Source organism: Panthera pardus, unplaced genomic scaffold (genome assembly GCF_024362965.1).
Source record: "Panthera pardus isolate Hobbes unplaced genomic scaffold, ASM2436296v1 HiC_scaffold_17, whole genome shotgun sequence".
NCBI lineage: Eukaryota > Metazoa > Chordata > Mammalia > Carnivora > Felidae > Panthera > Panthera pardus.
The window spans coordinates 26603265-26616503 of record NW_026526732.1 but is presented as its reverse complement, the minus strand read 5'-3'; the positions used below and the strand labels follow the sequence as shown (position 1 = coordinate 26616503).

General features: G+C 45.6%; 1 protein-coding gene across 2 annotated transcripts; it reads left to right on the top strand.

The window, feature by feature from the left end:
- Positions 1-365: 365 nt before the first annotated feature.
- On the top strand, positions 366-13025 carry ABRACL (ABRA C-terminal like). Of its 2 annotated transcripts, none has more exons than XM_019420425.2 (3): positions 366-585; positions 3915-3981; positions 12441-13025. In XM_019420425.2, the coding sequence occupies exons 2-3, from the start codon at positions 3921-3923 to the stop codon at positions 12623-12625; spliced, it is 246 nt and encodes an 81-aa protein (XP_019275970.1). In that variant the 5' UTR covers positions 366-585; positions 3915-3920; the 3' UTR covers positions 12626-13025. The 2 variants fall into 2 exon arrangements, with proteins under 2 accessions (XP_019275970.1, XP_019275969.1); XM_019420424.2 differs by having other exon boundaries at positions 378-661.
- The last annotated feature ends 214 nt before the right edge of the window (positions 13026-13239 follow it).

Sequence of the window (13239 nt, the reverse complement as noted above, 5' to 3'; positions counted from 1 at the left end):
GGATATTGAATGAAGAGAAGAAAGTTATATTCACTCAGGATCAAGAACTAACATTGTCCAAACAAAATTTCTTTTCAGTAGAACAAATTAGTTTTCAAGAATACTCCCCCCCTCCGGCCCCCCCTCCCCCCATCAGTCTATCCTGCTGCCCTGTTCCTGGTTTTCTGGACACCCCCGCTCCTGGCATAGAGAACCAATGTCACGTTCCTCCTGGGAGATCTCAGCTGTCGTCACGTTGTGGGCGCGTTCTTTCTTATGTTAAAAGAGAGAGATCCTGGCAGGAAATCAATGCCCAGGATCCGAGGTGGAGGTTGGGAATCATTGGCACCGAGTGGCGCGGAGGAACGGTGGCGCTCTTGGAAGTTCTGAGTCCGTATTCCTAGAAGCCTCGGGCGCCCCGCCACCTGCCGGGAGTCGGCCCCCTTCTCCGGCTCTCCTCTCTCGAGTTTCCTTCTCATAGGCTTGTCCCTGGGAGTGTGGGCGGCCCCTTTCCCGAGCGCTTAAACTCACCTCCCACCCCCCCCTCCTCCACACCAGCCTTTCTCCTCGCCTCAGTCACTTCCTTCCCCAGCCTCTTCCTCCTCGGTGAGTTGAACACATTAGCCAGGTCCCGACCGACTCTGCACCGGCTTTTTCCGAGAAAAGATAAAGAGGCGGAGAGGTGAGTGGGTCTCCCGGGAAGGTGATGGGCAGTCATAAAGGATGGACGGGGGTGTCCGGTGGAGGCTAGGCAGACGGGGGATCGGGGGCTGCGGGTGGGGAGCCGGGACCGGGAGGGACCGAGGCGCGTGGAGGTTGTAACTGGAATTGGGCTGAGACCCGGCAGAGGGGGTATCGGGTAGGCGCGCCCCTACGCCCCCAGTTCTGCCGACTTCCGCATCGGCTCACGTGACATCGTGCCGGCCCGGGATGGGGGGGGGCGGGGCGGGGAGAGAAACCGGTAGCCAGGTGAAGGCTTGCTCCGCGGTGCAGCGTGTCCTCTTTGCACTTGCCGGTGGCGCGGGAGGGCGATCTGCAGAGCGGGGCGGGGGAGGGCTGGGGGTGAGGGGACAGGCTCCCCCGAGGACTGCGGTGGCCCCGCGGCCGCGGACTCTGCGGCGGTGGGTGCGGTCCCATAGGCTCCAAATCGTGGGTGTGGAGGGTGGGGGTGGTGCGAGACCCTGGGGGCGCGGGGAGCCCCGAGCGGGGTCGACTGCCGTCACCCGGTTTGGGCGCTGGCTTTCTCGGCTCGCCGGGGCGCACCGGCCACCGGGGGAGCGCGGGGCGCGCGGCGCTGGCGCGGACTCGCGGAGACAAAGGCTTCCGGGACTCGGCCCTTCCCGCGGGGGCTGCCCCGGAGTCTGCGGTGCGGTCCGGGCCCCGACTCCCCCGCTCCCAGCCCTACACTGGTGCGGGTGGTGACCGTGTGATGGCCTGCAGGGGACTGGGGCTGGGGACCCCTTCCGGGCCAGCTCCCAAACTTGGAGCAGTGATGACCAAATATGGAGCGTGTGCGCGCCAGCGGGCTGGCAGGAAGGAACCCGAGTCCTCCTTTGACCCCCACCAGCTGCTAGTCTGGGACTGCGAAGGACCGCTGAAAGAAGTGGCCAGCCCCCAGCGTGCCGCTGTACCGCCGGCTGCCGATTCCCAGGCGTCCCCACCCCAGCAGGCTTTATTCCTCGAACGTGAGAAAATCTCCGTGTTTTGCCTCTAAACTTAACAAACAAACAAGACAAAAACTGTGAGAAGGTCATTAAATATATTAAGTGTATATTTCAGCATGTGTGCCAACCCTCCGACGTTCCGCTTTCTTTGTGGTGCCCACGCACAATGCCTAATTAGATTCTGACACAGTTAGAGGGCCCGACTAGCATCTGCCACCGCCTTCCCTTGAGCTTGAGCCTCCCACTGAAAATCTTTCTTCCCCTTAGACTTGCTCTGCTGATGGCCTCTCCTCATTGTTCTTGATCTTGCCGCTTACCCCCAGTCCCAGGCTTCTATCCTTACAAAATGTCATGGGCTTTCCAATGTGTAACAACAATGAGTATCCTGCCCCCCGCCCCCACTTTGTCCCTGCTAAGAAAATACATACATACGTACGTACATACATACATACATACATCATGCCAAATTATGTATGTAGCAATAGTTCCTAATCCTGTTATTTTCCTACTGGTAGGGGTCTGGGCAGGGAGCCTTTCTTGCTTTGTAAGTGTTCTGCCTTAGTAAGTGCTCAGCATGCAATATTTCAAACACGACTCACTATTATATTTAGCACACTTTGCATACTAACCAGGAAGAAGAAGAAGAAGAAGAAGAAGAAGAAGAAGAAGAAGAAGAAGAAGAAGAAAAGAAAAAAAAAAGCCAGAATGATGTTGTAGAAACAGCATATGATTGTGGGACAACAGCATTTAAGTGAGCCAGTTTCATCATCCGTAAAATGGCGATAAATAATAAATACTTTGCAAAGTTTTCTTAGGATTACGTGATTTAACACAGATAAGGAGTTTCGTGTGTAATTAACTATATAAAAAAATGCTGATTGCTTTCCTTTCTTTAAACGGAACCTGCATACATCTGCTTAATTTGAGGCAGGTATTCACATTAATGGTGGGATTTCCTCATTGAGTCTTATTATTAAAGGAGAGCTAGGTCTGAAGTGTGCTGCTGATTATGGGGGCGAGTGTGGGGGGGGGGGGGAGGGTAGTGTTAAAGAGATAAATGTTCCAAGTGGGAGGAAGCCAGAGAGTCAGAACTGGAGAGGATCATGATTCCCTTGGGCATTTGACTCCTTTTCCTGTCCAGTGAGGGCTAATTTCCTCAGTAGCCCTCACAGATCCATACTGCTGCCTCAATGCTACCAATAACAAGTGCAAACTAATTGTTGGTGTTGCTTGTTAGGAAAATGTTCTCTTATATGGCTCCCCAATCCACTCTTACATCTATCCATCCTGCCCACCCTATCACACACATGCATCAAGGGAGCTTTCATTTTAAAGAACAGGGGCAGGTCTCCTCTAGACTGACTTCATGGGTCAAGCGTCTTTAGTGTACAAGCCTGAAGAAGGCCTAGTGAACCAAGGTAGGTCTCTCCACTCCTGTTGGTCCCGGACTCCTCTCTGAGATGAATGATCCTCACCACAGGTCTCCATTGCCCTCAGGCGGTAGCGGGCACTGCCCAGGGAAGGATACGTGCCCTGCGTGTGACCCAGCGGCATCACCGCGCGAATCTAAGAGTATTAAAATTGCCCTGTTATTGATCTGCTTTCCCCACGAGTCCTCAGGCTCGGGGAAGGTGGGGAGTGTGTTCCTTTATCTTGGCACTCCAGCTTCTGGCTGAGGACCTGCCTCAAACGCGCTGTGCTTTTCCTCCTTTGCTTCTGTGCTTTTGCACACACTCTTCCCCATTCATAGAGCACCCTTTGTCGACGGTCTTCCCAGTTCATCTCTCTCCAATGACCTCTACAAAGTCCTCTGTGGCTTCCTCCTTTGTCCTCCCCTAATGGTTGGACTCACCACTCAAGGAATGCTATCACATTGCTATTTTCCAACCCACGTCTTTCTCTGTTCCGAACAGTGAGTTCCCTGAGGGCAGGTCCTGTGTCACTCGCCTTTGTAATTTTGGTGCAGGGCAGAGCACCATGAGGATGGGCTTAGAGTTAATAGTGGGTGCAAGGAAAATAGCTGCACTGTCCCCATTATCCTGTGTAGAATAGGAAGAGGGTCAGCCCAAAGGGAAAGATATAAAGAGGGGAAATGGAGGTAGTCTCGTGTCATGTACACCACACAAGTATTTTTAGGAAGAGAGACATGGTAAATTAACAATGACAAATGCAACATGAAAAAAAAAAAAAAAGAAATGGCCCTTGGATTTGGCAAGATGTGGTTAATGGGATATAGAAATGGTAATAATATAGACTTACTTTCTTCCTCAGGCAACAATGAATGTGGATCACGAAGTCAACCTCCTAGTGGAGGAAATTCATCGTCTGGGTTCAAAAAGTAAGTATGAGGGGCGCCTGGGTGGCTCAGTTGGTGAAGCGTCCAACTCTTGATCTCAGCTCAGATCATGACCTCACGGTTCGTGAGTTCAAGCCCCGCATCGGGCTCTGCGCTGATGGTGCAGAGCCTGCTTGGGATTTTGTCTTTCCTTCTCTTTGCCTCTCCCCTGCTTGTGCTCTCTCTCTCTCTCTCTCTCTCTCTCTCCCTCAAAGTAAAAATAAATAAAACTTTAAAAAAATTTAAAAAAGTAAGTATTATAACACAGACACAGTATCCTGAGTTCAACTCAGAGCAAGAAGGACCCAATGAAAGTGTCACCCAGGACGTCAGGACATAGTTATGGAAGCTCTGCCCTCAGCCATGGAGTGATTTCTGAAGACACAGAGCCTTGGGGATATTGTGATTCTTGATGTAAGGGATAGTTGAGTTATTTCATTATCCTTTGAATGCAAAGAAAATTGCTGTGCTTTTTAATCTGGCTGCATTGAAATCTGGTAATTAAATCATGGTCAAATTTTTTTGTGCCACACTATTAAAGTTCATCTGTTTTTGCTTTATCTTGCCACCATCTTATAAACTTCCAAATGACTACAGACTCAGATTGAAATTATATTAAATTGTCTTTATTTTCTCCCAATTCTTGAGTTTTGTACAGCCAAGTATTTTTATGTACATATAACCAAACTTTAGGTAATTAAAAAAATTTTTTTTTAATGTTTATTTATTTTTGACAGAGAGAGAGAGACAGACAGAGCATGAGTGGGGGAGGGGCAGAGAGAGAGGGAGACACAGTGTCTGAAACAGGCTCCAGGCTCCGAGCTGTCAGCACAGAGCCTGACGCGGAAGTTGAACTCACGTACGGCAAGATCATGACCTGAGCTGAAGTCGGGTGCTCAACCGACTGAGCCACCCAAGCGCCCCTAGGTAATTTTTTTTAAGTGAGCTTTTTCTTTAGCAGCATGTAAACAGCTACCGTGAAATCAGTGCCATGTAACATTGGCAGTTTTAGTGTCCTTTTCCAAGTTGTGATGAAAGTAGCTATTACGTTTGTAGCTTTAGGTATTTGCACATCTCAGATAAGATACACAAGAGTTTGGGGGAACATTCTGAAAATTGTAAGAGCCATAGACATATTCAGCAACAAGTAGGATAATGGAACTCTTAAGTTTTAAAATGACATCACGTAAGTGACCAACAGCTTTAAAAAGTACCTCATAGGCCTGTTTCATATTCTCTCTCACTCTCTGCCCCTCCCTGCTTGCACTCTCAAAAATAAATAAATATGCATTAAAACAATAATAATAAAATAAAATAAAAATAATAATAAAATAATAAAAATTTTAATAAAGGGGCACCTGAGTGGCTCAGTCGGTTAAGTGGCCGACTTCGGCTCAGGTCATGATCTCATGGTTGGTGGGTTCGAGCCCCGCGTTGGGCTCTGTGCTGACAGCTCAGAGCCTGAAGCCTGTTTCAGATTCTGTGTCTCCCTGTCTCTGACCCTCCCACGTTCATGCTCTGTCTCTCTCTGTCTCAAAATAAACATTAAAAAATTAAAAAAAAATTTTTTTTTAATAAAAATAAAATAAATAAATAAATGAAAAGTACCTCATAAGAGTTGTTTTGTCATCATAGCTTGACTCTTCTTACAGCTCTGTCTGCTTTCGAATCACAGATCACCTGAAATAAGACATCCTTGGAATCCCATTGAGCCATTAGTATCAAATGTCCCCGGTAGTAGTTCTCTACTGCTGTGGTAACACTACCACAAACTTAGTGACATAAAACAACACGTTCCATATCTTAACTGTAATGGAGGTTGGGTGTCCGTCTTAGTCTGTTTAGGCTGTTGTAACAAATTACCACAGACTGGGTGGCTCATAAACAGCAGAAGTTTAATTCTCCCATAGTTCTAGAGGCTGGAAGTCTGCCGTCAGGGTGCCAGACCAGTGAGGTGAGAGCCCTCCTCCACTTGTAGATTTGTTGTATCCTCACATGGTCAAAGGGGCTGGGATCTCTTTGCAGCCTCTCTTATAAAGGAAGTGATTCTTATGACTCACGACCCTCATGACTTGAGCACCTCCCAAAGGCCCCACATACCAATATTATTACCTTTGGGGGTTAGGATTTGCATATGAATTTTGAGAGGACACCAACATTCAGACCATAGCAGATTCTGATAAGGGTCTCCTTGGACTAAAATCAAGGTGTTGGCAAGAGTGTATTCCTTTCTGGAAGTTCTGGAGCATCTGTTTCCTAGTCTTTTTCTAGCTTCTAGGGTCAACCTGCATTCCTTGGTTCGTGTCCCCCTTTCTCCATCTTCAAAGCTGGCAACAGCTGGTTGTGCCCTCATATTACATCATTCTGAGCTCCTTTTCTGCTTCTCCCTTCCATTCTTAAGGACACTTGTGACTACATTGGGCTCCCCCAGATAAGTCCAGGATAATCTCCCCATTGCAAGACCCTTCATTTCATCACATCTACAAATTTCCATTTGCCATATAAGGACACATACGGTTTCTTGGGATTAGGACATGGAAGTCTCCGGGGAGCAATGTGGAGTGCTGACATTCAAATTCAGTGTGGTCCTAGAGAAGTAGATTATTGGAAGCTATAGTAATTGGGGCACTTAATAAAGCCTTGAATATCAGGCAAGACTTGAAGTACAGGGCAGGTCAGTAAAGGAGGAAACGAATGAGCTGAATTTGGGGTGTTTGTGGAGACCACTAGGGAGGTGTGGAGAACGTAACTTACTTGGTTCTCCAATCAAACAAATGCAGCATCTTTCCTAACCCCGTTTTTCTCCCACCCAGTTCACTACATCCACTTGATGGAAGTTTCCTGAGTCTTATTTTCCATAGTGATTTCTCTGCCTGTGTTCCTCATTTCTACCTTTCCAATTTCTCCAGAGTTCTGTGAGGTCATGTTGCTCTTGGGAGTAGTACTATTGTTTAGATTGTTAACAATATTAAAGATGTGTTTCCAAAGATTTGTAGGATTTTCTTCTCTCTTAGATCTTTCTCCACATTAGCCTAGGGTTTATTGGTCAGATTGAATTGCATTTAAAGTTCTAACCTTTACTCTAGAACAGTGTTATTATTCTACTAGGGCAAACTGAATCTGCACTTAAAATTAGCAACTTTCCAAACTAGGAGACCAAAGTGTAATTATCATAATTTCTGTGGGGATGAAACATTTCGAACTTTGCCACTTCCCCGGGCCTCCTTGACTAACTTGTTCCTGGAAATAGATGACTTATTGAGTTGGAAGGCATCTATGGGGATATGTTATGGTTAACTATATAAATTGCGTCTGGGATAATTTTGACTAATGTAAATTACAATGCAGATTAATTATTTTTAGACTAATCTAAATGTGATGTACTAGGTGAAGTTGGAAATTGATGGATTTAGTTGTATCTATTTTTTTTTTTTTAAATAAAGTCCTTTAAAGGACACCTGGAGGGTGCCTGGGTGGCTCAGTTAGTTGGTTAAGCAACCAAATTCGGCTCAGGTCATGATCTCACGGCTTGTGAGTTCAAGCCCCGCGTCGGGCTCTGTGCTGACAGCTCAGAGTCTGGAGCATCTTCAGATTCTGTCTTTCTCTTTCTCTCTCTGCCCCTCCCCTGTTCACACTCTGTCTCTCGAAAATAAATAAACATTTAAAAAAAATTAAAAAAAGAAAAAGGACACCTGGGTGGCTCAGTCGGTTAAGTATCTGACTTCGGTTCAGGTCATGATCTCATGGTTCATGAGTTTGAGCCCCGCTCTGATTAGGCTCTGTGCTGACAGCTCACAGCCTGGAGCCTGCTTCAGATTCTGTGTCTCCCTCTCTCTCTGCCCCTCCCCCACTTGTGCTCTGTCTCTCAAAAATAAATGTTAAAGAAAATAAAAAATAAAAAAATAGAATAAAATAAAGTGTTTTTATTTTTCATCCAGTAGAAAAAAAATAAGTGGATAAAGATTATCTGGAGATTTAAATTCTTTCATTCAGCAAATATTTCTTGAGAGCTGCCTTTTGTGCTCAAGTATGGGACATGTGGAAATAAATAAAATTCCATCTCAGCCCCTGTGGGCCTCTGTAAGCAGTGGGAAGACGGGCAGATCAACTGGACGCTTGTATTGGGAAGTGGTTAAGAGCATGAGCTCTGGAGTCAGACTCTTTAGGAATGAATCCCAGCTCCCTTACCATTTACTGTGTGACCTTGGGCACATTGCTAAACATTTTTGTGCCATGGTTTCCTTATTTGGATAATAATACTCTATTTCAATGATTCAAAGACACTTTTCCCCCCATACTATTTTTTCTAAGTTTATTTATTTATTTATTTATTGAGAAAGAGAAAGAGAAAGAGAGAGAGAGAGAGCACACGCATATGCTCTCAGGGGAGGGACAGAGAAAGAGGGAGACAGAGAGAATCTCAAGCAGGCTCCACACGGTCAGTGCAGAGCCTGACATGGGGCTCGAACTCACTAACCATGAGATCATGACCTGAGCCAAAGTCAAGAGTCGGACACTTAACTGACTGAGCCATCCAGGTGCACCCTCCTCCCCTCACTTAAAAATCTCCAAAAATAAGGATGCATCTTATTATACATGGTGTGCCATGGTTAAATTGGCAGTTTATTTTTAAGAGAGAAAGAGCACGAGCCAGAGAGGGGCAGAAAGAGAAGGAGACACAGAATCTGAAGCAGGCTCCAGGCTCCGCACTGTCAGCACAGAGCCTGATGTGGGGATCAAACTCAAAAACTGTGAGATCATGACCTGAGCCAAAGTCGGACGGACGCTCAACCTACTGAGCCACCCAGGCGCCCTTGGCAGTTTAATTAGAACATAAAATAATGGTGTTTCTTGCAACCAATTGTGCCTTACCTTTCATAAAATGAGGATGAAGTGAGTTTTAATTGCTGAGTTAAAATGCACTGAACATTTAAGTGAGTTAAAATGCACTGAATAGTTCTAGGAACACAGCAAGTACTCAATACACATTAGCTGTTACTATAATTGATGGTGAGTGCTTTGATACATACTTAATTTTATAAGAAGAGTTATTAACTCAACTGAGGGAATCACAGAGGACTTCTCAGAAAAGGTGACGTTTGAGCCCATTCTGGAAGAAAAAGAATTTAGCTAGAGGAAGGGGTCTGGGATGCTGGGCAGATGGCTCAACATGGGCAAAACTGCTAGGGCACAATCTCTCATGTCACCCTGGGTAACAGCAAGTCGTTGATTTTGACTGGATCAAAAGGTGCAGAGAATGATAGGGCAGAAGACGAGGGGAGAGGGAGTGCAAGGGCCAGAGAGTGAAGGGTCTTACCTGCCATGCCATGGGCATCACTATTTGAAGGTGGTAGGGAGCCATTGGGAGGTTAAAGTAGAAGAGTATCATCAACAAGGGGTACCTGGCTGGCTTAGTCAGTGGAGCCTGTGACTCTTGATCTTGGAGTCATGAGTTTGAGCCCCATATTGAGGGTAGGGTTTACTTAAAAAAAAAAAAAATTAATTGGATTGGCATCTTAAAGGTTTCTTTCACATTTTTTATTCTGCACCAATATGGAGGACATACTGGGGACAGAAATGGAGAAAGGGAGGCTGGTGAGGAGTCTTGCAGTTAGTTATCCACATGAGACAACTCCAGGCTGAACCAAGAAATTAATTGTCAATGGAGAGGAGACGAGAGCAACAGAAGATACGAAGGAAGGGGAGCCTGGGTGGCTCAGTCGGTTAAGCGTCCAACTTCAGCTCAGGTCATGATCTCACGGTTCATGGGTTCGAGCCCCGCGTCGGGCTCTGTGCTGACAGCTCAGAGCCTGGAGCCTGTTTCAGATTCTGTGTCTCCTTCTCTCTGTGACCCTCCCCCGTTCATGCTCTGTCTCTCTCTGTCTCAAAAATAAATAAACGTTAAAAAAAAAATTAAAAAAAAAAAAAAAAAGAAGATACGAAGGAAATGGAATCACTTGTGAGATTGAAGAGTGAGTGGGCAGAGCTCCAAGACTACACCCAGGTTTCTGCCTTTGGTGCCTTTCAAAAATTTAACCTGAATTGAGAATTTACCATATGTTGAGCTCTCCATAAAAGCCTTTACGTCTAGGGGTGCCTGGGTGGCTCAGTCGGTTAAGCGTCTGACTTCAGCTCAGGTCACGAGCTCACAGTTCATGAGTTCAAGCCCCGCATCGGGCTCTGTGCTGACAGCCTGGAGCCTGCTTCTGATTCTGTGTCTTCCTCTTTCTCTGTCCTTCCCCCATTCACACTCTCTCTTTCTCTCTCAAAAATAACTAAACATTAAAAAAAAAAGAAAAAGAAACAAAGCCTTTACGCCTAATCTATCTTTTCATCTTTGCAACAATCCGTGAGGGGTACTTTGACCTTCATTGTATAGATGAGGGAAGTGCAGCTCAGAGAGCTTGGAGGCCCTATTCAAGGTTACCCAGCAGCTCCTGTTATTTCTGTGACCAGTAAAAGGTTCTTATTGCGAACAAAGGGTCCTGCCGCTGGAAGTTGAAAAGTCAAAGTTTATTTTTTTTTTTTAATGTTTTATTTATTCTTGAGAGAGAGAGAGGGAGACAGAGGATGAGTGAGGGAGGGGCAGAGAGAGAGCGGGACACGGAATCCGAAGCAGGCTCCAGGCTCTGAGCTGTCAGCACAGAGCCCCATGCGGGGCTCCAACCCACAAGCAGTGAGGTCATGACCTGAGGCGAAGTCGGACACTCAACCGACTGAGCCACCCAGGTGCCCCATTTGCACTCCTTTTAAAGGTCAGGGCCAGTGCTGCCTCCTCCATAAAGTCTTCCCCTCCCGTTCTAGCCCAGAGTCATGTTGCCTTTCTCCAAACTGCAGGGGGTTAGTCTTGGCTCCTTACTGGACATCCAATCACATACTGCTTTGCACTGTCGCTTTACTTACTATGTGGATATTTCTTATTTCCTTGTGGGAACTAAAGCCATTTCTTCGAAAGCTAGAAAGTGACTCCACACTTCTGTCTACTTGCCTCCAGTGCCCAGCACTGATTGGTTCTTAACCAAAGATCCACCTTTTGTTTACCTTATTTTCTTAAAAAAGACTTAATTTTTTAAAGCAGTTTTAGACTACAATAAAACTGAGAGGAAGGTACAGAGATTTCCTGTATACCTGTTCTCCCCACACATGTATGGCTCCCCCATTATCAGCATCCGGCACCAGAATTGTGCATTTGTTACAGTTGATCATCTACACTAGCACATTAACACATCATCAACCACAGTCCGTAATTTATGATTCACTCTTGGTGGTGTACATTCTGTGGGTTTGGATAAATGTATAATGACATGTATCCATCAGTATAGTATTTTACGGAATGTATTCACTGCTCTCGAAATCCTCTGTGCGCTGCCTGTTTGTCTCCCCCACCCAACTCCTGAAGCCCACTGATCTTTTTATTTAATTTTATCTTTTTCCTTTGTTTTGCCTTTTCCAGAATGTCCTGTAGTGGAATCATACAGCATGTAGCCTTTTCAGATTGCCTTCTCTTAGTAATATTATATTTTATTTCGAGATAGAGAGCAGAGCAAGCATGGGTTGGGGAGGGGCAGTGGATGAGAGAGAGAGAGAGAGAGAGAGAGAGGGAGGGAGGGAGGGAGGGAGGGAGGGAGAGAGAGACAGAGACAGAGACAGAGAGAGAGAATATTAAGCAAACTCCATGCCCAGCTGGGACCCCATGGGTCCTCATGGGACCTCATGACCTGAGCTGAAATTAAGGGTCAGATGCTTAACCGACTGAGCCACCCAGGTGCCCTGGTGCCTGGGATTTCTTCTTTTTTTTTTTTTTTTTTACTGTTTACTTTTGAGAGAGACAGACAGACGGATGGACACAGAGAGAGAGACAGAGGACGAGCAGGGGTGGGGCGGAGAGAGAGGGGGACACAGAATCCGAAGCAGGCTCCAGGCTCTGAGCTGTCAGCACAGAGTCCGACGTGGGGCTCAAAGTCACAAGCCATGGGATCATGACCTGAGACGAAGTCGGATGCCCAACCGACTGAACCACCCAGGCTTCCCAAGGGATTTCTTCATTTTTAAGGTCACCAGTTCCCTCCTGAGTGTGTGTAGAGCACACTTAAGAGAAACACTGCTCCTGACCTAAAGGTTCTCCAATATTTGTTATTTTTATTGATTCAGCAACGCCACAATTAAAAAATCAAAATACAGAGGGAATTGGTCCACAGTAGTAACACTGTGACACATTGACTTTTTGTAAATGGGTCTTCGTTGTCCAGATGACATGAAGGCTAGGAGGTGTATAACACAGTGTACGTATTCCGCCACTTTTTGGATCTGGCAAGAGATCACGTCTGATTTGAGCGTGAGCTGTTAAATTATAATCTTGGCGAATACAGTTAGATGTTTTTTTTAAAGATTAGGTAAATCTGCCATTTATGGGGGCAAGAAATAGACTTTGCATTGACTAACACTGTATTCTCTCAAATTAGATGCTGATGGGAAGTTAAGCGTGAAATTTGGGGTCCTCTTCCAAGACGACAAATGTGCCAATCTCTTTGAAGCATTGGTCGGAACTCTCAAGGCTGCCAAACGAAGGAAGGTTGTTACGTACCCAGGAGAGCTACTCTTGCAAGGTGTTCATGATGATGTGGACATTGTATTGCTGCAAGATTAATGTGGTTTGCATATCTTTGTTTATTGTTATTTTTTGTTTCTGGTAAACTGGAATATTAGGTCAAAGGACACCCGTGAGCATACTTGATGTATTTTTTATAGAACTTTGAAAACAAAAGGAGACTCTTATTTTAAGTCTGCCCTTTTTTATACCTTGAGAAGAATTTATGTATTACACTGTAGAATAAACAAAACCTATCATTTTTCTCAGGAATCTGGTTGGAAAATGGGGGCTCTGAGGCTTTTCTGGTGGGGGTGCAAGGTGTTTCATAAATCATTCTTAGATAATTTCTACAAATATTTGACATTCCATAAAAGCAAGAGGCAGAACTAAAGATCAGCTCCCACAATGAATATTGTACTGTTTATGTAATAAAAACATATAACAATGTTAAAATTGTTGTATTGCCTTATTTAAGATTTATGTGCCTCTCAAAATCAAGTTTTTGCATCAAGATTAGGTAACTGCAACAGAAGTTATCATAATTGGAAGAAAAAGTTTCTTGAAACTACAGAATTTTACAAGAGTGTTGTGTGGGGCGCCTGGGTGGCCCAGTCATTTAAGCGTCCGACTTCGGCTTAGGTCATGATCTCACAGTTTATTGAGCTGTGCTG

Coding starts and splice junctions, on each gene's coding strand:
- ABRACL (XM_019420425.2), top strand. CDS start 3,921: ATGAATGTGGATCACGAAGTCAACCTCCTAGTGGAGGAAATTCATCGT. Junction 3,982..12,440: donor TCATCGTCTGGGTTCAAAAA/GTAAGTATGAGG, acceptor CTCTCAAATTAG/ATGCTGATGGGAAGTTAAGC.